Raw genomic sequence first — 23,563 nt, 5'->3', positions numbered from 1 at the left:
GAAAGAAACGAGTCCAGGGTGTGGTGAAAGAACGATGTACTGTGTTAGTAAAATGCTAAATAAAATGAGGAAACTCACTGTTAGGCGATTCGACATTTTTAACCCTGGATTGTTTATTGGAAGGCACGTGTAAGAAAAATAAAACTGCATTGTAGCTGATCAGTAAGGACATACTTTTATAATTGATTCTTTTAAACTTCAAATTCTGTTTCTATTTTTTTAATCAAATAGATAAATTGCATTCTCCAGAGATACAAAAGCAACTATATTATGATAGGTGCGACGTGATGTCAAAAAGTGTAAAACAATTCGCAGAAAATGTTTTTTTTCCCCTATTCATTATCATATTAGACATCAATTATTTGAAGAAAATTTGTAAAATAAAGTAGAAAGCCTTTATTGTCACATAATATATACAATGGCATTTAGAGGACTGCTGCTGAAACAATACTGATAAAATAAAATGTAAAAACAGACACAAGATCAGACAGCACACCATTCATTCAGACATATTTAAAAGTTTTAAAAATACAATACAGTATCAAAGAGGTGCAATAGATTGTTTAAAAAATTAGCTATTCTGTTCTATTCTAAAATAACTTTATAGCCAATTGTTAGTTAGGCCAAATAAAATTAAACAAACAAACAGAGCTTTCAGTTTTCAGGCTCCTTTCTTGTGGAACCAGCTTCCAGTTTCTGTCTGTGAGGCTGACACCCTGTCTATTTTTACCAGGTTTAAGACTTTCCCTTTTTGATAAATCCTATAGTTCGGTCTGGTTTGGGTTTCCTGAGGTATCCTTTAGTTCTACTTATGTAGGTTTAGACTGCTGGAGGAAAAACTCTGCTGCCTCAGGCTAGAGATGGAGGTTTCTTCCTTGTGTTTTTTTTTTAATTTATTTATTTTTTGTGTGTGTAGAGCCCTGACATGTCTTTTGTTATTTTTTTGATGATATATAATCAAACTGAATTGAATTAAATTGAATCACAGGTCTGATTAAAAACAGTTATGGTAGTCTTGTCAGAAACAAAGTGTATTCACATTATTTTATTGAAACTATTTAACTGTTTTTATCCACGGAGACAGACACAGCTACAGCAGGTCTAACGGTGTTACATTTTTAATTCAGCATCTCCCCAACTGAGCAGCACAGAGCAGCCATTCACTGTTGAAACTCATTATAACTACAGGGCTTCAACTTGTTGTGATAGATATATAAAACCAAGAACTAAAATAAGATTTTTTTAAAATTACGGGATTTACACTTGCAACGTTTTTTTAAAGAGCCATCCATGACATGACTTCTCACTCTCTGGAGATGGAAATGGACAGAATTTAATTATTCTGAACACAAGGTGTAAAGCTAAAGAGTCCTCATCGGCAGCTAAAGGTAGGCTTTATGGTCAACATTTTTTATTGTAAAGACAAGTAATATTGTTGTTAAATGGAAATGACCTAAGCTGTGAATTTCAACATTGTTTCTATCTTAATTAAATTTTTATATCAGTTAGAGCTGTACAGTTTAATTTGTTCTTCGCAAACTTGTTGAGCACTGTTTAAGTAGTTTTGAAATTCTTGTACTTAAAAAGTATTAATATTTGATAATGTCTAGTGGTACCAAGGTACAAACCTTGGATTGTATTAAAGTCACACTTTTATGTCAAACAAATTTTAATACTTATAATATAATATAATACTTTTAAAGGATTTCAATCTATTAGTCATTTTGTTTTGCAGAGGGCAAACAATGCAGGTATTTTTATAAAAGATCTCACAGAAAACAATTCATCTACCAACCAAACTCAGCTCCACAGACTCAGCTGTAAGTTTTATTTGTCAGATCAAATTCAGAACAAAAATGCTTAGATTGTTTGTGTATTTATTCTATGCCTGTGTGGATGTATGTGTAGGCGCCCAGTGTCAACCTCATTTGCAGACTCCTGTTTGCCATCTGGACCTTTTAGTTCTACTGTATACAATGAGGAGTTTAGCTGGACGTCAGCTTCTCAGACGGAATGTATTCGTACAGGAACAGCCTCAGGCCAGAGAAGAAACAACCCGCATCCTAACCACGTTGGCTTTAACATTGTCTTAGGTTCAGTTTTACATTTATAGCTTAATGACCTTTGGCAGAGTAACATGACCTTTAAAATAAGATATTTTCTCCAAGGCTTTCATGATGTGGAGACAGCCAAGAGATGCTCCGCAAAAGTTAGAGTATGTTGCTTTTCCTTGGAAATATCTCCTATCCGATGAGGAGCTTCATGAGGCCCTAAGAGCGCAGTACTGCTCCACCTACACATGTGACTTCACCAGAATATCTCAAGGTATAAGACAGAGGCTTTGTCAGAAACAACATCACAATTCTCTGATTGACGTCCTGCTTCTGTTTTCCATGCAACCCTTTTGACAGGACATGACAATGTCAGCAGGGTAGATGGAAAACTTAAACCTTTGGATAACAAGCGCCACATTCAGGCACGGTTCTGTGCTGACACTGAGATGACAGCCAATTACCAGCAGCCAAAGCAAAAGCCTGAACTGCTGGTAAATCTCTCCAACAGAAATCCACATGTGGTCTGCTGTGGTATAGGTATGTCTTCTCTAAAAACACAACCTGTTAATGAGCAATGACATCAGTCCCACTTATTATTTGGTGATCACCCCCCATGTGTTGCAGTTCCAACTGTTTTCCAAAGGCATGTCCACACTCAGCAGAGAGGACCAAATCAGACCACCTATAACAGGTTTTATGGGCAGAGTCAGCAATATCACACCTGTAATCAAATCTCTGCTACCCAAAGAGCTTCAGCAGTTAAAAAGAATCTTATCGAAGGACGGTGAGCACAAACCTCTCTCTTTAAGGCTTTGAGCATCTTAACAAGTTGGTCTGAGAAAGGTAACACTCGGTTTTATTTATCTTCTGTTTCTGCAGAGAAGAAAGTTGTGAAAAATTCTTGTTCAGAAAATCAGGGAAAGCTGGAAAAACTTCCAACAGTTGTGAACAATTCCTGCTCACCACGATGGATAACAAGCTGGCCGGGACCTCTCTGAGCCTTATTATTTCTGTTGTTTGATTATATGTGTGAGACGTAACAAACAGGACATTTCAAACTAACATTGTCCAATAGAACCATTTTGCTGTTTGTGTGTGGTATGATGCACATCTGAATATAATGAGGGGTGATTTGTATATGTTTTTTTGGATTCATAACACCCTCATTCTGCAGTTTGGCTCAGTCTGTTAGAGGCTCATTAAACAGAAACAAAAACAAACAAAAAAATAAAACATGCTGCTTTGATTTCAGGACATTGGTTACCAAGGTTACATCAGAAGTTTATTTTTATTTACAAAAAGCTGTCTAAAAATGCTCTAAAGTGTTTAAAATGTTTTGCTTTGGAGCTTGTGGTTGTCAAAAAAACTCACAAAAAATTAAAACCATAAAAACAATATAAATATTTCAGCACATAAACAGTATACAACACAATAAGAACTCCTTCTTTTTCTGCACTGGATCATGTTTTGTTGCTCTTGGTTTCTTAGTTACCGTTGCACCACCTGATCTGCTCAGGTGTAACGCTAGAGCAAGTGTCAGGTAGACTCATACAGGATCTGCTTGACTAATGGACGAAAGAATCGTTTGGCCTCTAAGTCTGTTTTTTTTTTAACATCACAACAGTCGCAACGGGAAAAAAAAGCATATCCAGAATGCCATTTGGGAAAAACGTTCGCTCTTCTTCAGCTTCAGGGAGATTAGAAACCAAACATGTGACCAGGTATTCCTCTGTTTTGTGCTCTCCCTGTTAAAAATCACACGTCAGAAAGACAATACTATTTTTCCTAATTCAACTGCAAATGTGTATTAAGTTTAAATGTTTAAACAAGACGCTGTAGTAACTGTAAATCTGAGGCCTTGACTTGTTTCTTTTTAGTAGTTGTCATTCTGCTTGAGCAGCAGGAAGTTTGGTATTTGTGAATTATGTTTATGTTTTGTAGATTAAAGGCCTAGAATTCCTTGAAGGAATGCATGTCCTGTCACCTTATATGACCGAATGTTAAACTAAGATCCTTTTATGATGAGAAATTACAGCACTATAGCCATTTCAACGTTTTTGTGAAACTGGTTGAGTTATAGCCATTTTTTGTTTTCTAAGGTCGTTTGAATTGGGTTGACTCCAAAATATATTTAGTTGTAGATGAACATTAAGTGATCACTATCTGAACATTTCTTTAAAATCTGTTCTGTGGGTCATGAGATTCATGTCGCTAACATGACAGACCTGCAAACACAAACACACCCACACACATAGACACTGGCAATAATCAAACATAAGATAATCAACCAGTTTGCTACAGCTCTGACTTCTCTGATGAGTTTCTTCCATCTACTTTACAGAAGAATCATAGCAGTGCTCAAATGAATCTAAAATATGAGCTATTGTTTGATTTAAATGTCAAATCCTGCAGCATCACCTCTGAACTGAGAGATACAGGGCAGAGGTCCAAGGACACGCATGGACCAGGAGGCCGAGCTGTAAAAACAGAAGACTTCTCAGTCCGTCGACCTCCAGGTGTTGGTGAGGACAGAGAGGAGCAGCCTGACTGGTTGCTACGAGAGCTGCTGAAACAGAGCAAACGAAGACACTCAGTCACACATGGAGAAAAAGCTCATTCGGACCTCAGAGGTCATTCAAGCCAAAACCTTGAGGTATTGTTTTTAAAATTTGTATCCCAAATTGAAGGAAAATGAGTAAATTAAGGATAGGCGTAAAAAGGGTCTTAATGATTCAGTAGCACTTTATTCATTTGTTTAATAAAACTGTTTTTCTAGAGTTGCAGCTTTTATCCTGAAGGTGTCACTAGTAAGCTACTGTGCTTTACTTGACTGGCTTAACCTCAGCTACCAGTAGCAAAATGAATGTAATGTTATTCAAAAATGCCAAACTGAATAAAGTCAGATGAACAGCTTCCACACAGCCTGACAGTACATCAGGAAAGACAATCTTTCCCCGAGCCAGAGAGCTTCAAGCCAAAGTAAAACAAACATGGTTCTTGAGCCAAATACTTAAAAGGTCTCCAGCAGATTCAAATTTGAGCTTTCAAGCTGACAGGAACGATAGAATGATGTAGGAGGCTGTGTTGCAAATGCACTGGCTCAAGTTTCTGGTTTTCGCGTGCAGATGTCAGTCACACACCCCCGTGCTTAATGTAAGGAGCAATGTGCCATAACAGATTAACAGGAGGAGGCTCAGGAGTTCAAAGTTGTGCATCCCTTCCAAAAGGGATTTGGAAAGCAGCTGAGGTTATATGAGCACTTTCACTCACTTTTTTTTCCCATCGCTTTGACTGATTAAACAGTTATCTTACCAATTCAGAAAATACCGTGGGGAAACTTCAACTCTACTTACATCCTTGAGGAATTAAGCTGTTTATCCCTGTTATTTATTAATGGTGGATCAAAGAGCTTCATAAATGAAGGACCGGTTGCTAGGATACCACTGCAAAAAAAGTTAACACATAAAATACGTTATCTGAGTGGTGGTTCTGATGTAGTTATTACAATCATAAAGTTAAGCACAAAGTGCGTTTTTTATGATTTAGTGGCCATGATTTAAAAAGGAAGAAATTGTTTTATTTCCTTTCTAATCTATTAAATTAATCTATTATTTTTAGGATTCAGATTTTATGAACTGCCTGGTGAGTGAAGTTCAAGGGGCCTAAAACGTGAGAAATAATTGTTAAAAATAATTTTTTATGTGACTTTCTTACCTAAATGCAATTCTGCAATCATATTGAAACTGAGTATAACCAACCCCCCTTCTCCTTTTGTAAGATCAACGACAAGATATCACTGGACGACCTTCAGAAAATTAAATTAGCTTTTGAGGTACTGGGAAAACATTAACACAGGCTTATTCTGATAAACTTTATCTGAGATTTGACCTTTTTTTTTGTTTTAAAGGAATCTGAAATGTGTGGCATGAGGGGCATTGATGTGAAGAATTTTGGACATATACTGAAAAGGTGTTTAGGTTTGCCTAACATGGTAAGACAGTTTGTCTCTATATTTTTCTTCTCAGATTTTCAGATCTCTTCTTGCCATCACACTTTTTTTGCTATTAAGAACGAGTCTTTGCAAAAAAGCAGGTTATCGTTTCTTAAAATGTCATTGTTCTTTCTTGTTTTGTTCTCTGGATTTACCAGATCAATGCCCAGATTCACGGGTTGTTTAAAAAGATTGATTACTCAGCTCAAGGGAGGATTTCATGGGTGAGATGACATTCATACTTTATTTATTTCTTATTGAGGCTTGACAACACAAAGAAACTGTAGTTAAAAGGTTAGGCTCCATGACATGCAACAAGGTTATTCTGGCAACTATAATTCAGTCAAGATTTATGGGGTACATGTAACTGAAACAGACCTGAACATGGTGCTGTTCAGAATATTTAAGACTTTGTAGTTGCAAGTTGACAGTAGACAGTTTTCTTGTAACAGCTGACACTTGGTAGACTGAATTTCTGATATGTTGTGAAAGGTTTTCTCCTGCTTGCTAGATATTTTTTAAATGGGTTTCACGATTTAGGATGCAGAAAGATGTGCTCCACTTACACTACAAACGGGATTATTAGACAAGCGGTTAAACCTCATGATTAATATTTTGTAGGTTATGTATTAATATAACCATAATGGCAGTTTTATGACTCTGAACACGAAGCATGATCAATATGAAAACTGTAACCTCTAATGGGCACTTTGTGATGCAGGGTGAGTTCTCCACATACGTCCTTCAGCAGTATAAAATGAAGGAGGAAACGGTGAGACGCAGCAAGCAGGTGACTTTTGATTTGCCAGCCACCATAAATAATTATGGACAGGGCATTCCTGTTGTTAACATCCACTCCACCAATGATGACACCTTGGTAACAATACAAGAAGATGGATTTATTTGTCTCTGGCATCCTGAACTGGAACCCAAGGAGACCAAACACATGTTTGTACGTCCAAATGTATTATTTACTTTTTATGTATTCACTTATCATGCTTTAACTTGAGTTTATTTGCTTCAGCAGAATGAAGAACCTGCTAATCAAAGGTCAAAGAGGGTTAGTGATTTCGCTTTGATGTCAGAGTACAACAAGCTGGTAATTGGAACAGGGTAATGACTTTTAATTGCACCTATAGAGGACACTCATTCCTTTCATTAACAAGGGGTTTCACCCTGTTGTGTGCACATTTATTGTACTTGAATTAATTATTCTTCAGGGACAGGGAAATTCAAATTTATGATCTCTTTGCTCTGGAGCCTTACTGTCAGATTAATGGTCTGGAGACATTTCCTCTGACTTTAGACTACAGGTAAGCTACAGAACGGAGTCATCTCAGAAAAGCTCCCACTTTTTCTGACATACTGTATGCTTTTCTCCTTGCAATGCAGCTACACCGGCTCCGATAAATGTTGCGTTCTGTATGGAGACGTTGAGGTAGGTGCTTTTATTAAAACAAATATAATAATCAAACAGCTTATAACACTGGCATAGGGCTGACTTTTGTGTTTCTGTTGCAGGGATGTGTGAACATCATTTTAATGTCCTCTGTTGAAGATACTCTCAGGTAATACTGATTTTCCAATGAATTATCAATCACTCTATTTATTTATTTATTTTATTGTTCATTTTGCCGTCAAATAAATGGTTATTCTGTATTTGGTGCAACATTTTATATTCCTGTAAGTGCAATGTTTCACTTTTTTCAATTATTAGTATTTGTTTTTACTAATGTGCACTGGTTGGGGTTTGGCCTGAATGGCAGATAAAAGTGTATTTATCTATCTTTTGTGAGTGTTATCCTTGACCTGATAACACCTAGAATGAAGCATTCATTAAAGCTAAGTCTTCTTGAAAAAACGTGTGTAAATGGTCAGAAATATTGAACTGATGCAAGTAAAAAGGAGATGTGCTTTTCCTCGTGTTTGTTTAAAAGATGATCGTTTTACAGGTACAGAACTGCAACCTTAACAGGGAGGCCTGATGCACAAACATCATTATTAAACTAGTGAAGTGTTATGACTCTCTCAGCCTTGGATTAAAAACTTTTTTAGATATCCCCGGTACATTTTGGAGCTAAAATCTGTGTTTTCAAATTCAGCATTTAGAAAATAATCATTAAATTTTTATATGGTTTTAAAAAGAAATCATTTTGGGTCGACTATCAGACTTTTAACTATTAATTCTAAGGCTTAATTGGATTTAAAACATTCATAAAAACAACTAACAAAAAAAAATTCCTCAAAGCTTTTGAGAACGTAGGAAAACGGTTGATTAGCAGCTGAAAAGATCTTTTCATATTTGATTCATGTTGTAAATTAGTCACAGGTTATGCAAGAAATGAGTTTGAGTTATTAAAAAATAAGAAAACAAACAAAAAACACCAATCTAACAGAATCTAGCTGACAGAAAAGTCTCCAGGTCCAGACAAATAGATGTGTGTTTAAAAATGATAGCTTTGCTTACCTGTCATTCCCTACAATCATAAGATGATCTCTATCTCAAACGTGACTGTACAACATCACTTTTCTTTTTATAGAATATGGAGTAAATTACCAAAGCTAGAAAACATACCGAACATCACAGCTGAGACTGCTGTGCTTTCTCCAAATGTGACGTTCATCAGATGGAAGGTTCATCAGGATTGGGTGACACAGGTAACATTTTCTCTGTTTATTTGTATCAGAAAAGCAGCCAGCTCCAACAGACAGTTTGCAAATCAAGATTAAGTTTTGAGGCTCATCATAAAAAAAGTCTGTTTATTTATTCTTTAAAACAATGAAAACACCCTCTACTTACATACAGTCAGAGTTAAAAAATGAAGGAGAGAAAAAAAGTAAATAAAACGTGGGTCACCTTGAGCCTGACGTGAGCTTGAAATCTTCTGCAATGATTTATGGTCAGGCGGTTTAGGACTTTCCAGAGTTTTCTTTAAATTTGTGTTTTTATAAACCCTATTGGTTTTCACTTTGTATTTTTCTGTGCCCATTTTTCCTTTTGTTCTAAATGATTTCACAGTCTAAAATAAAAAAGAATCAAATCAAATCATAATACTGCTTTTATCATGTTTGACTGTGGGGATGTGATGAAGGATGACAAAGCAACAGTTCTAATCTTTGTTTCAGTTTGTAAGAGCCATGGTCTCCAACTGTGATACAAGCGCCGCTTGTGAAAGTCAGAGGAAATTTTGAAATAGCAACTTTTGTAGTACTTGTTATAAGAGTTTGAGAACTACTGTGTTAGACGGCTTCGTTTAGGTCATTAAAGTGTCTCCTAAAATAGTCTTTGTCTGTCCAACTTTGTTTTGCGCTGGCAGATCTTATATTTTGGCTTCATGTTCTGTTTTTTTTTGGTTTCTTTTTAATTCCCTGTCTTGTAAAACCCGGTTTCTCTTCTCATTATCCATCTATTTCCCTTCGATCTCTTATTTGGAGTAGGTTTTCACCAACTTTTTAAAACAGCTATGGGAATATTTACTGTAATAGAAAAGCATAAAGCAAGAGCAACATTATTTTGACTTCCATCTTGTGAGGTACAGTGATTGGAGTCAGGTTAGTGTTGAGTAGAGATAAAGCTGGCAGGTCTGAGTTGGGAATATGACATCAAATTCAGTGGAGTTTCAAACAAAATGCCAGTGTTTGATTTGAAAAGAAAATTTTGACAAATATTGACTCTCAAGCACAGAGGAAAGTTATATTTTCTTCAATATGTCCCCTTTAGAAGGCATTGATAAACATACTTAAGCTGAGTGTCATGTCACATAATGTGAATTATGGGATATTCAGTTTGTTTCTGACATTAACAAAACTCTACAGAAATCTGTGTTTGTTTTGTTTTTGTACAACTGTAGATGGCATGACATTTTAAGCACGAGTCTGAAAGAAAGCTTTGTAAACTCGTGGTGCAACATTGTCTATATACTTAATTCTTTAATACAAACTCTTTTTTTCCAAAAATAGGCAAAATATTTTCACAGTTTGCAAGCTGTTGTCTCCTCATCAAATGAAGAATCTTCTTCACTTGTTGTAGGTAATTTCCGTTCGTCTTGAATTTGGGGCATTTCAGTTTTTTTGCATAAATTCAGCACAAAAGCAAACAAAGTCAGACTTTTATTTTTGGCACTTGGACTTTAAATGCACCCTCAGCTTCCTGTCCTACACCCAGTCTCTGTAAAAAAGTTAGACAAACACTGATGCATCTTGAAAATGTTTGTAAAAAATAAATAAAATAAAATACAACAATTTTTTTTCTTTAAACTGCAGTAATTAAACTCAGTGTGAAACATTAGCTTACCCTGGTTTTAAAGCTGTGAGCGATGACTCATGATTACTCATCCTTCACAAATTCACCAATCGATTCCAGTGTGTGTGTGTGTGTGTGGGAGATCACCTTGCATGTTTACTTGCAGGCTTGGTCATTTATTCTGATAATGACTTACCCTTCCTCCAAAAGCACATTTGATTGATGCTAGTACCTCTAATGTAACACTTTTATTTATTTTTCCCCTCCTGAGGCTGCGTGCTGCCTTTAACAGACTCTGAAAAGCAGCTCAATGAGATCAGAGAGGTCTGCTGCGAGGGCAAAACCAGGAAGATCCAACTGAGCTGGACTCCACAGGTCTGCGCATCGTGTGATCAGACAGTCTTCTCCGTCCACAAAGGTGTGAAGACCTTTGACCTTTGTCAGAAGCACAATTTGCTGGTGACTGGTGGTATGGACAGACTCGTACGGCTGTGGAACCCCTATTTTTCAGGGTGAGGAATCTTAATTCAGCAAAAAACCTGTGTGGAAATAAGTATACTTGGAATAAATAGCCACTTTTTCTCTATCCTGATTCAGATTTCTTTTTTTTTTTAGGAAACCGACTGGTATTTTGAAAGGCCACTCTGCTCCCATCTTCTCCCTCTGTGTCTCATCAGAGGACAGTCAGATCTTTTCTCTCTCCGTTGATGCCACTGTAAAAGTGATTTGTCACCTTTTATATTTATAACAATATGCAAGTTTAATGCAGTTTTAATGCAGACATCATTATTATTATTGCCTGAAGTCAAAAGGTAAAGATGGGCAATAACTTTTATGCCCAGTTCTGTGTGTGTGTGTTTGTCTGCAACCAAAATATCCCATGAGCCACTTGACAGATTTTAATAAAACTTACAGATGTTAATCTTTGTATGTATATCTCTGACTGAATAACTTTTGGAGTCAAGCCAATTCAAGATGGCTGCCACAGCCAACCTAAGTGAAAAAAACCCACCAAAAATTGTCATAATTCAGTCAGTTTTAGAGATATTGAGAGAACATTTGGTGTGGTAGAACCTGAGACTGATCCCTAACACTAACAGATTGATAACAGAAGATCTTTCACCATTAACCATTTAGAGTGAACTCTGTCTGTTAGCAAAATATCTCATTAACAACGAGACAGATGTTAATGAAACTTTTGGGGAATAGGAACTGGATGCGCATCTACAACTGATTAACTTTTGTAGCCATTCTAAATCAAGATGCCCGCCACAGCCAACTCTCATTGGAAAGCACATAAAACTGGCTATATACCTGCTCTTATTTCAGATTTGGGACATTGAGGTTCAGAGCTGCCTGTTTACAGCAGATCCCAGAGCCAGCAGGATTCATGGTTATGTATCTGCATGCTCCTATAACTCTGCTCTAAAATGTCTGTATGTTGCAGCAGACAGGATGGCTGTCCTCACCCTGAAGTCCAGGTCGGTTTGTTCTGCCTCTGTGCTCTTTACATTTCTATTCATAGATATACCATCTAGTTTAAGAGGGGTGGTCTGCAAAAAAAACAAAATAAAAAAAAACTTGCACAAGTGATTACTTTAAAGGTTTTCCTGTTCAGAAGTTTGACATTCCAGTATCTGAAAAGTTTCTGGAGATTTTTTTGACCCATATTCCGCAAATGTGACTGCAGCTTTTTTTAAAATATAAATATGATTCATTGATTATATGATGTTTTTTTCTCTCTGCCAGGCCACGGTTGAACAGACACGTGCACGTTTCTTTTAATGAGCCTGTGATGTGCTGTGGTTACAGTGAAGAGTTTCATCAGGTCGTGAGCTGCAGCGAGGCTTCTGTAAGTAAAATAAGTGCTTTACAGCGTCTCGAATCTCTCAGCGTTAGAAATAGTTTAATTTGTTTGAAAACTTACTTTAGGTGGTGAAAGTCTGGGATTTGAACACTGGACGTCAGGTTTCTGAGTTTGTCGACACAGATGATCTGACCTCCATCACATGCATGGCTTTTGACCCTAAAGGAAGAAGGTGTGGTTTCTGATGTAGCTTCATCTTTCATAAAATAAAAAAATTGTTTTTATTTCATAGTGTATTTTGTGTTTGTAGGCTTGTTACAGGTGGAAGAAATGGATGCTTAAAAATATGGAATTTTAACAGTGGTCAGTGCCTAAAGACGTTAAAGAAAGGTGAGTTTTATTAGTTTCCATCCTTGTTTTAAAAGACATCAAAAAACCCTGAAATGTTCTTAACAGAAAGTGTGAAAAAAAAAACCAACACATTTTCAATCTTTCCTTTAGAAGGTAAATGCCAAGAGGTGTGTGACTGCACCTTTCTTAAAGTTCAAAGGAATTCGTGAGTAATAATGTGTTATTTGGCAAATGTTCAATATAAGTTTAAGTCCATGCTGAGCTCGTGCAATTCATGTTTGAAGCTGTGTGGTGGCTGTCGGAAAAGACCGCAAGATTGACATTTATTCGGTAAGTACAAAAAATGAAAGGGGGAAAATCAATTTTTAGTCTGTTTTTTTCTTCGAAATCCAATAATAAATCATGTTACAGTTACATCACATTTTCATATGTAGAGCATTTTATTTTTACATCGTTATTACAGCTGAAATAATCATAATCGTACCACACATTCGATGGGCAGCGTTTTTTGAAATAAGCAACTGATTTTTATTTTTTTTACTCCAAGATGAGTAGCATGTTTTTCATGCTCAGATTGCTCTTCATAAGAAAATAAACCACCTTGTTTGTGTTTTGAAATGTCTGTTAATTTTTCAGGATGCTCTTGATGACGGTCATCATGTCCAAAGACTGCAGCCTCCTTTGAAAGATGATCTGGTAATTCTGATTAGAAAATTCTTTAACAACAACTTGAATATCAAACGCTCCAGCAGGGCAAATAACTAATCAAATAAATAACTTGGCATTTGTCCTATTTATCATGATTATTGTTGAAAGTTTGTAAATATTTGTTGCTCCCTATTTGTAAAATAACAGCTCTCAGTGTTTAAAGTGACAAAGGAAAAAAATAGTTTTGTTTTTTTTTTCAGTTGGGAGCAAAAATGTTTCAGAGAAAACAGTTTGTTGTTCTGATGAATTACCATTTTTTCTCTAAAGTGGAGGGCACATAGTTTTTTTTATATTGAAGGAATGTATTGTTGTAAAAGCAGGTTTTTATGAACCTCAGATTAAACCCTCTGGACACTCACTCATGTTTACTTGTAGACATTTACGTCAGGTTTTAGAAGGATCGTGTCTGTTTACCATGTAGTCCATCTGTTTTTAGTTTTGTTTTTTCCTGAATATTATCTATTGCTTCTATCTTTTCATGTTATTGAATTTTGTAGGAGTGGAAGAAAATATGCTCTCCCTCTCACCTCATTCACCTTTTTCATATAAAGGTCTTTGATTTAAGACAAACCTTCCCTCCCATCGACCATATATAGAAATACTGGACTAAATACAGGAACCCAGAAGCTGAAGCTGAAAGGGGACCACTGTCCCCATAGGCTGGTCCCATTCCAAATTTTATGTCCCGTCCTCTTTTTAAAAGATAAAAATACACCTCAGATCTTTTTTTTTTTTTTCCCAGGTGTTGACTCTTGTTAAAACTCAGTTAAATTAACAAGGGCCATAGAGTCGGACCAGGGGAATAGTGCTGCACAACATAGCAGCTCAAACTGGTACCTGATGGATTTAAATCCCTGCAACATAACAAAATGGAGACATTTGGCGTAGAATTACAATATACTGATATTCCCTGCTCAGTATGTGTTCATAAAATACAAATACACAGATAAAACTGTATTTTAACTTTTCCCTGATTAATTTCCTCCAACTAAAGGGCAAATAACAAAATTTGTATCTTTTTTGTTGTTCTTCTCTAAGTTTCCTCCTACTTACTTCCATAAAACAATTTAAATCACCAAACACAGAGCCAGCTTTGCTTTGTAGTTTTTTTTAGCTTATACTGAAGTAGCTGAAATGTTTTTTTTATGTCTGATATAATCCAAACTCCAGCATCTGTGCCTTTTTGCCTAGTTGTTATGTAGGGTTAGTTCAATAAAATTCAGGAGCATGTTTTTTCCCACATAACACAATTTGGATGTGATGCAGCATGTATTTTTTGTTTTGTTTAGTTTTAAAAGAGTAAATAATTTCAAGGGGAAAACTTAATTGTATTTTAATATTTTATTTAATTAACAAATATTTATTGATTAATGTGATTATAATGCTATATGTCCAGACATTCTGGAGATTCATTCAGACATAAATGAGATGCAAAAGACACCAAAAAAAATAAAACTAAACTGCATTTTTTTAAATGGCTGTACTGAAATATTTAATTGCAATTAACAGACGAAGGAAAACCTCACTTCACTGTAAGCTAAAATGCCTTTGAATGGTAGTTTATTTTTTGTTTTCACAACATAAATCATCCTTTCAAACCATATAATCATTTTCTAAAAGTAGAAGAAAGCAGATGACAGTTCCTTATCTGCTTTTGTCTGTATAATGCATTCTAGTTATCGCTGACTGCAGGATGCAGTTTTCTCCACATGAGCCACAGGAGGGGAAACTGATTCTCACAGAAACTGTAAGATCTATGGGGAGGGGTGACTTTCAGAGATCTTAAATCTCTTTCATCACGGCTGGTGGTTACATTCACCCCCAAAGACAGCCATTATCAGTGCAGAAAGATTGCATTATGGTGGCCAAGAAGAAAAGTGACCTCTTTGATTATCTACAGAGGGCTCTCTTGAAATTGTTTTTCATTAATGGCTTGCAGGAGGAAGATCAATGGTTTGGTTTATATGCATTGCTCTGCTTCCCTTGAGCAAGTGAGCTCCTCTGCCTCACTGTCAATGTCTGCTCCTCCAGATGGTCAACAGTGTGTTGCATCTCATAAAAATTTTAAAACATGACCTAGCCGAGCTAAATATTTCACTTTGGCATGCAGTATAATGTAACACTTCCAACAGCCATCTGCTTTTCTTAATTCAACTTGTGGTGAGTGCAGTTTCACGTGAGAATCACTCAGAACAAATCTTCTTGTTGAGTACAGTGAGAAGTACGTTCATAAAAACTAATCTGAATCACTTTGTATCAGTGACTTTGACACTAAATTAGTTGTTTATTCATGTGGAACACACTTAATTAGAATTCAGCACTCATAAATAAATTAACTTGAATGGAAGCATCTTTCATTCAATATTTCTTTATCTTTATAATGACACTACTTCTAGTTCCCCATTTTAATTCAATTTTTAGGGTGCAAATGGTGACCATCCAGACATTTGTAGTGATTGCTCAGATGTGGAATCTTTGCTTCTGGCTTAAAGTTACAGAAATCTTTTAATTATGTCATTTTTATTGTCTTATAAAGATAAATGGGACAAATTGCTAAAATGTGTAAATGGTGCTAGTTGAAACCATGCATATTCCTGTTTGAATTATAGATGAAATCTAACAAGGGTCAGTGATTAGCTGTGAGCTAAGCTAACAAAATTCTTTTTTTATTGCACAAACATAAGTGATAAGGATCTCATCTAACTCACAAAAAGGGATTTTTAAATTAAAAGTTATACATGATCTGCACCATTTTTATATTTCTTGTCTGCTTTTAAAGAAATAGTTTTTTCTCTGCAGTGAAAGACTTTATTCTCATAAAGTTTTACCAAGTTTTTAAAAACTTGATTGAAACAAACTGAAATAATGCGAAATTAAAACTTTATTTTATGCAAACAGACAGAAATGTCCATACTCACCTGGTAATTGTCATCTCCTCAGTCAAACGGTCATCAGGAGGACATCCTCTGTGTCGTTCATTGTCCTCCATCTCTGCTGGCCACCGGCAGCTACGATGGGGAGATTATTGCGTGGGACCTGGTTTCGGGACACATAAAGTGTCGGTTTGCTGGCCCACATGAAGCTGAAGACCAGAACACTGAAGGTGATTCTGAGGCTTCAATGGGAGAAAATAAGCTGTTAAACAAGTTTGATGTGATGAAGTTACTGCTTTTTTTTAACATAGGACTGGATACAAGTGTTCCAAGCATCATTTTTCCAAAGAACTTCAAACTGCAGCAGTTCTCCTCGAATACAACTCTTCTTTCATCTGGGGTCAAAGGTCAAAATTGGGACTTAATCAAATTACATTTTATTACCTGATTTAATCTCATTGTATTTCTGTATCTTTTACAGGGAGTATAAACCTCTGGAATGTGCTCAGTGAAGAAAAACTCGTGAGCAGCTTCAAAATTGTAAGAAAATTATTTTTATTTTTTATATATTTTAGATTTGTCACCTTCCCCTTTGGCTATTCTGGAATAGCACTGTGTCCACTTTTGTTTCTAAAGTTGCTGAATAAAGGATAATGTAATCCCATCTGCACTGCCACTTTAATTATATTTTTTTCTTACTTCACTTGCAGGTACCTAATGCAAATTATGAACTCTCCTTTTTGGTTTTTAGATGGGGTGAACTTGGAGGCATTCAGGGAACCCTCAAAGCTGAAATGAAACATGAAATAATATGCAAAAACTGCAGACATTTTTTTCTTTTTTTAAGCTCATACAGTATATTGTTAAAAAGCATGACTTTATCATCATACCTCCTAGCTATTAGTTTTCCACTATCTAGCTCCAAGAAAGTCATGATAAAAAGTGAGTAGCCCCTCTTTTAATACTGACCATTTATCAGCACATAAACATCTGCTTGTTCTCATTAGGACCCAAAATTACATAAATATAACCACTTACCAATGACAAAATATGAAATATTACATTGTGCGTCTATTTTTACACACAATTTGTCCAAAATACAGAAAAAATGTGTAAAAAAGAGTAAACCTCATACTTTAAGAGGCTGAAACTCTTGGTGAGTTTGCGAACAGCATTTAAGACAAAGTGCTCAAATAGTCTTGAAACGTTCACAAGGGTTCTCAGTTTCCTCTCGAGTTGCAGAAGCTCTTGATTACTGTCCCCTGACTTTTAGACATGTCCAGATTTTCTGTCAAAACAGTCACAGAGTTGTTGAGGGTGTCTCACACCCGTCTCGAACCCTTCTTAATTTAGTTCCCATAAATTCAAGAGCCCCGGAGCTGTATGAGGACACTGTTGCTCTTCTATATGAGAGAAAACATCTGAGACTACAACTCCCAAAGTCCAGGTTTAAAAACCATGCTGAGGATACATAACATTTATTCAAAAACTGGTCCAGATCTGCCTATCTTCAATTTATAAGTCTACTCAAGTAGATTATTACATAAACTTCAGGGCAGCTGCCAAGGTGGAATCAAAGTGGGTCGAGGCAATTATGATGTGGGCGGTGGGCAACTAAATAACGTGCACTGTCTTGAATAAAGCTTTGTAAGCCATGCACTCAAAAATAGGCCACAATTTTCAAAAATGATTGTTCAAAATGTAGCCACACGGCTCTCTGGTCGCAAACATTCAGAATTCAGTGAGAAACAGAAAATACGCCTATTTTCTGCTATTACTCGCCTCCAACTCGTCTCCAACAGTCACAGCCCTTAGTACCTTGTTGTCTTGAACAACCTTTATCAAAATGACCTTGAATTAATTGTCCTTTGCGTGAGCTTTTCATTCTTCATTCACAGTTGTTGAGGAATTTTTGGTCCACTCTTCTTAAAATTCCTTCAGTTCATAGAACGATGTGGGTATTTATGTGCTTTTCTCTCATTGTCCTGCCTCAACATTTCAATAAAGTTGAGGTCTGAACATTGACTGGCCCATTGCAACTCCTGGAGCCTTTTTCCTTTTCAGTCGTTTTATTGTTGATTTGCTGGTTTTCTTTAATTATTGTCAAGTCGTTTGTGCTGATGTGCCGAGTTTGATTTTTGACTAAGTGTTGTGCTTTGTCTTCATTTTGGTCTTTTTTGTTCCAAACATGTTGGTCTAAAAGTTTTGTGATTTGTTCGAACTTAACTGTATAAATCTAGAAAAGAGGCTTTCTCCGGGCAACCTGCCTGAACAAACAGTATTTTCTCAGTGTTTTTTGTTGTCTGTTTTTTTATTCTATCGACGTAGACTTTACCATTTAGCATACTAACTGAAGCCTGCAGAGTTTGAGATGTGGCTCTTAAACATTTTTCCTTTTCTTTGAGCCTTACACAGTCTGACCTCAGGGTCAGTTGATGTTTCAGCGCTGGAGGTGAACTTGTTGGAACATCCACTCTTTGGAAGATTGATCTTGAATGTTTTCTGCTGTTGAATAATCTATCTCAGCTGCCTGCTTAACTCCTATAAAAGCAGCAAGAGGGAACCTAGTTTTATACACATTTCACACACATTTTCACATAGCTTTTGCAAAGTAAAATATGGCAGTTCAATGGTCAAGTGTTGCTGATTCTCTTATGTTTCATTTACCTATTTTTATTGTCTGGTAAGAACCAGATAAACCTATCAAGTTCTGATACGAATATGCAAAAATATAAAAAAAAGGATGTGCCTACTTTTACTCTGACTTTCATGTAATTTAGCTGAAAATACTTTCTATGGTTCATTGCCAAACCTTTTCCTGTATGTATCTAATTATATGGACAGCAGTGTTTTCTAATGGATTGTATTAACTTTGACTGCAGGTAACAGTAAAGAGAAGTGAACCACTTATTGTAACTGATTAATTTTTGTCTCTTTAATCAAACCAGTTCAGATTAATGATTTTATTTTCCTTATATTTTTGTGTGAAAGTGCTTACTAGAAATTCTGTTTGCTTTTGTCCAATTCAGTCAAAGTTCCAACAAAAGATAACCAAACTGGCCCAAACTGACAAAGACACGCTGCTGTACGCTGCTGACAGAATTGGCTATGTTTATATTTACGACATGGAGAAATTTGACCTGAAGCAAAGATCACCCAGAGGTAAGCTTCGGTTTTTCCTTACTTTTGCCTTTGATTGAACCTGCTGTGAAAGTAAGAAGACATGTTGTTTCTCTCTCGCTTTTTTCCTTTCAACAATGACTCAGCTGAACACTCTTGGCGTGCCCACACCAGCACAATTACCAGGTATGTAAAATACTAAGTGATTAAGAACCTATCTGATCAAGCTAACAATTATCAGGTGGTTGTAGGCAAACAGCAGTCTGACTTTTAGTCTTCTTAATGTTTGGCTATTTCAGTTCTTGAAATTTGCTCATCCCTAATGAATCCAATCAATCTTGGTGTGAGTGAGAACAACAGCACAGCTTTGCTCTGCAGCTGCAGACAGAGTGTGGAGTGCTGTGTGGGAAGGTTTTCAACAAACTAAATTAGATGCTGCCTGAGATGCTGCCTTTAACATGGGAACTTGGACCTGTACAGTTTGAAATATAGCTTTTGTATCCTTTTTTTTTTTTACACTTTCTCTATGTGTTGCACAGTCTGACCTTGGGCTGAACTTGTTGTAGGGATGATTAAGAGTCTTGTGGAAGAAAATGCTGTCTGCTATTTTATCCCATATCATTTCCCCCCTTATTTTCTGGTCCAGCCTGCAGATTGTTGACAGTGATCAAGTGGTGCTTACTTCATCCACAGACCAAACTGTGCGCCTTTGGAGTGCACAAGGACAATGCATCGGTAGGCGTCATTATGTGTACTTAAGTCTCTCATTCTAGACTGTAATATTTGTTAATTAACCCCTGATAGCCTCTTAGACTTTGGTCAATCAGCCAGTGGTGGTTGTGGGGGATGACCTAGTGACCTTGTCCATGTGGTTGAAGTTTTGTTGTTTTGTTATCTATTTAATATATATCTTCAAATAATTTGACCAGCAATGAGTCAAATGTATTTCCAAAGTGGAACAACTTAATGTTAAACTAAAAAGCACAAATAAATATGCATTCAGAGTTTGTCACATTACAGAAAAAAATGTATTAACCTCTCTGCCAGGCCTGAATCTATCACCACAAATATACTGTACATTTGGTGTCAAAATAATGAGAAAATGAGCAATGTTCTCTGCTTGAGTGAACCGTGGAGGCTGGGGGGGGATTGAATAGAAGAATAGTTGAAAGATATTCGTAGATTGTGAGTCACAGATGTGCTAGAAAATAAATGTGTCTGCCTGTAGACAAAACATGAATGATTTCAATGAATTGTGCAATTCCACTTTGAGTCATTTGCCTACTAAACATTGTGGTTATTTCTCGAAGATTACTTGTCAGAAAGCCGATGTACTGTATTTCAATTTACATAAATATTTCTTTTGATGCAATCTAAGATGATCAGTTTTTATGAATTATCCTCAATTTTACCAAAGACAGAGAATACACATTTAGAACAAGTTAAATTAAATTCAGTGGGTTCATAAATATCTGGCAAACGAATAGCATTTTTCTCCAGAACAGAACGAGATCGTATCCATGTCCCTGCTTATGGATTTTTGATACATGCAGAAATATATCATTTTAAGAAGCCTCAGCTTTTACTGTCACATTTGTTCAGCACCATTAAACACAACTTAATAATAAGAGAAGGCACATTAAAATGATCGTCTTTGTCCACAGGGACATTTGGGCAGCCTGAGCTATGGAGTGTCCACATCCCCTCATCCTGGATACACCCCCGTGTCCCTTATGATGTTCTGATTGATCCTCTTAGTATGCCAGATCATGAGTTTCTGAATGGAAAATCACATCTTTCAGAAGGCATCGAATCTGACATGAGTGAGGCTGATGGAGGGGAACTAAAGGTGAGCTGCATTATTTCAAAAGTGATTACCTGAGATGGTCCTCTTTCTGTCTCTACTTTCTGGTAAAATGAACCAAAGTTGCTTTGAATTCCTTCAGTGACACTAACAATGAAAAAGATTTAGAGGCTTGTTTTACCCAGCAGAATGTGAATCAGAGCTGGATTATAATCATTTCAACTGCACAGACTGCTGCACATGTACTGCCAGTCTAATACCTGACTTATTTTAAAAAGGGACATATTGATATTTAATGACTGCGTCTTTTTCTGCATTTCAGACTCTGGGATGAATTTGTCTGGCATACTAACACGAGACTGAACTGCTGCACCCTGAACGGCTTTGATACTGTGGAGCTACAGAACCTCAGTGAATCACCTAAACTCTGGTATTGATCCTTTCGTAAGCCACACTGGGGAACTGGAGTCAACTGAATAAGATAAAACTGTATTGATCAAATCTGAGAAAATGGGTCATTGCAACACTACTGCTATACAGTCAGAGCACATAGGAAAACAACTAAATAAAATATACAAAATAATTATGCCTAAATGTAGTTATACGCAACTGGAAGACAAACGCAGAGTCTGAAAGGCTAAACAGTGACACAGGATATATTCCAAATACGACACAAATGGAGTGGGGTAACTCGACGTGTTGTTCTCATAATTAGTGCACATATATCGAAGTACAACTCTCCAGTTAGTGGCAATTCAACACTTTTTAAAAAAATAATATTAAGTACTAATAGGAGATCATTTCTTAAACATTTTGTGCTTCAGTCTTTACATGTTCTAAGCTTTTTGCATGTCCTTTCATCTGGTTTAAAATGGTTCTGGTTTAGGTTAAAGGATGGGGCAGATCCACATCTCTTCATACTGTTATCTCTAAAAACCAACATAGTAGTAACTCTTTTAAAAGAAATAAGATAAAACTAGTTAGTTAATCAAACTTAATTGAACTTAAATTAACTTAATTCACTTTACTTAACGAAACCTAATCAACTGGAAAATATAAATTGCTTATGTGGTCTTATTTATTTATATGTTTACTTGATTAAATTCTTATGATTATGTACTTTAGTTTTGATAGCCTGACCATTTTTTTTATCTCACTGACCCATGATGCATTTTGGCTTTAGAGTTACTGTGAAAACATTAAAGAACTTCAAATAAAAAAAACTCTGTGTAAATGTGTATAAATATAATTATTCTTCAAAATATGAACCTTCAAACTGTCACCTTACATAATGGACATTAAAATATTAGTTCACAATTCTTGTGTGTAAAAATAAACTCATTTAACAAATACAGTGAGAATAATCATTCAAATCTGCAACCCATCCACAATTTAAAACAACTTTTACATTTTCGCTTTGGTTTTATTTTGATCTTTATCCACTATTTCATTGAACAAATTTAAAATTAGTTTGGACACTACAAGTTTTTCTTTTCTTCAGTTCACTGAGGTATAATGTTTTATCTTTGCAGTAAATCCGTTATTTATGACATTGTGGAGAGCATCTTGCATAGATTGTATTATTAAAAAGAGATTGCTTATTTCCACATTTATGTACCATTTCATTTATAAATAAGAAATCATTATAGTTTAATATGAAAGCACCTGGTTTAGACATAATTCTATATATATATTTCAGTGACCTTATGATAAAGTAAATGTACAAGAATAGGTTTGAGGCTCTTCACATCGCAGATAGAAATGATATAAATAGAAATATTTAATGTCAGTGGTAAATATTACGTTTCTAACGGTGCATGAAAGGAAACTGAATAGGTGTCATCTTGGTGCAAGCAAAATAAAGTTTGTTATTGAATGAAATCCGAGGGAGCAAAGTGTAGTGTATAGTGTGTGCACATAAGTGAATTTTGCACAGTCCATCAAGTAAATTGTCACCTTGGTATTTATTTTTTTTGCCAGGCCCACCGTTCATAGAAACAATATCCATGGAGATCTTGAAACCTGCAATTCATCATCCCTTGCCCACCCACGCAAACACACATGGATGCACATGTAGTGACACACACACCTGAGTATTTTCCATCATTCTTTTGTTTGAAAAGTATGAAGGGTGTGTAAGCCAATGTTACCAAAGAGTAAATATGAGAGGGGAGGTTCTGCATGTGCAATTCATTTTTTAATTACAATAATTATTAGCATTTCCTTCTGTCCTAAAAGGTAATAACATACTGAGCTGCAGGAAAACTAAAACATACAGAAATGCTGGGTAAATACCAGCACCTTCAGGGGATAGACAGAAAGGTCATCTTGAAATTGGCTGATAGAAATATTCTGCCTTCTGCAAACCCATGTGTTATAAAGCTGTGACATTAAAATATGGTGTTATTTTCAATGTTGTTAATATATAAGCATGGGAAAGCTGCTCCAGCAGAATTAAAGTCCAGAAAGTGTAGTGTCAGTCGTGATGGGCCAAACTGTTTCAGACAGTAACTTCAACTAACTGTCACCGTAAATTGTCTCTTTCATCTTCTGTCACTGAAGACAGGAAAAAAAAAAAAAATCAAGGGTCACAATGTTTTGATTTCTGTGTT

At 36.0% G+C, this 23,563-nt stretch overlaps 1 protein-coding gene across 1 annotated transcript; it reads left to right on the top strand.

Moving 5' to 3' along the window:
* Nucleotides 1-36: 36 nt before the first annotated feature.
* wdr95 (WD40 repeat domain 95) lies at nucleotides 37-23,563 on the top strand. The gene is made up of 32 exons (XM_037973395.1): nucleotides 37-2,325; nucleotides 2,412-2,591; nucleotides 2,679-2,838; nucleotides 2,934-4,707; nucleotides 5,673-5,696; nucleotides 5,833-5,886; nucleotides 5,962-6,045; nucleotides 6,204-6,269; nucleotides 6,767-6,997; nucleotides 7,073-7,158; nucleotides 7,266-7,358; nucleotides 7,438-7,483; nucleotides 7,567-7,613; nucleotides 8,586-8,703; nucleotides 10,006-10,075; nucleotides 10,560-10,800; nucleotides 10,904-11,009; nucleotides 11,618-11,769; nucleotides 12,038-12,140; nucleotides 12,221-12,327; nucleotides 12,406-12,485; nucleotides 12,597-12,651; nucleotides 12,731-12,776; nucleotides 13,083-13,142; nucleotides 16,095-16,257; nucleotides 16,339-16,434; nucleotides 16,509-16,567; nucleotides 19,057-19,189; nucleotides 19,294-19,333; nucleotides 19,794-19,882; nucleotides 20,812-20,996; nucleotides 21,274-23,563. The coding sequence occupies exons 4-32, from the start codon at nucleotides 4,417-4,419 to the stop codon at nucleotides 21,283-21,285; spliced, it is 2,937 nt and encodes a 978-aa protein (XP_037829323.1). The 5' UTR covers nucleotides 37-2,325; nucleotides 2,412-2,591; nucleotides 2,679-2,838; nucleotides 2,934-4,416; the 3' UTR covers nucleotides 21,286-23,563.

This window comes from Kryptolebias marmoratus, linkage group LG2, assembly GCF_001649575.2.
Source record: "Kryptolebias marmoratus isolate JLee-2015 linkage group LG2, ASM164957v2, whole genome shotgun sequence".
NCBI lineage: Eukaryota > Metazoa > Chordata > Actinopteri > Cyprinodontiformes > Rivulidae > Kryptolebias > Kryptolebias marmoratus.
This window is presented reverse-complemented; position numbering and strand designations above follow the sequence as displayed.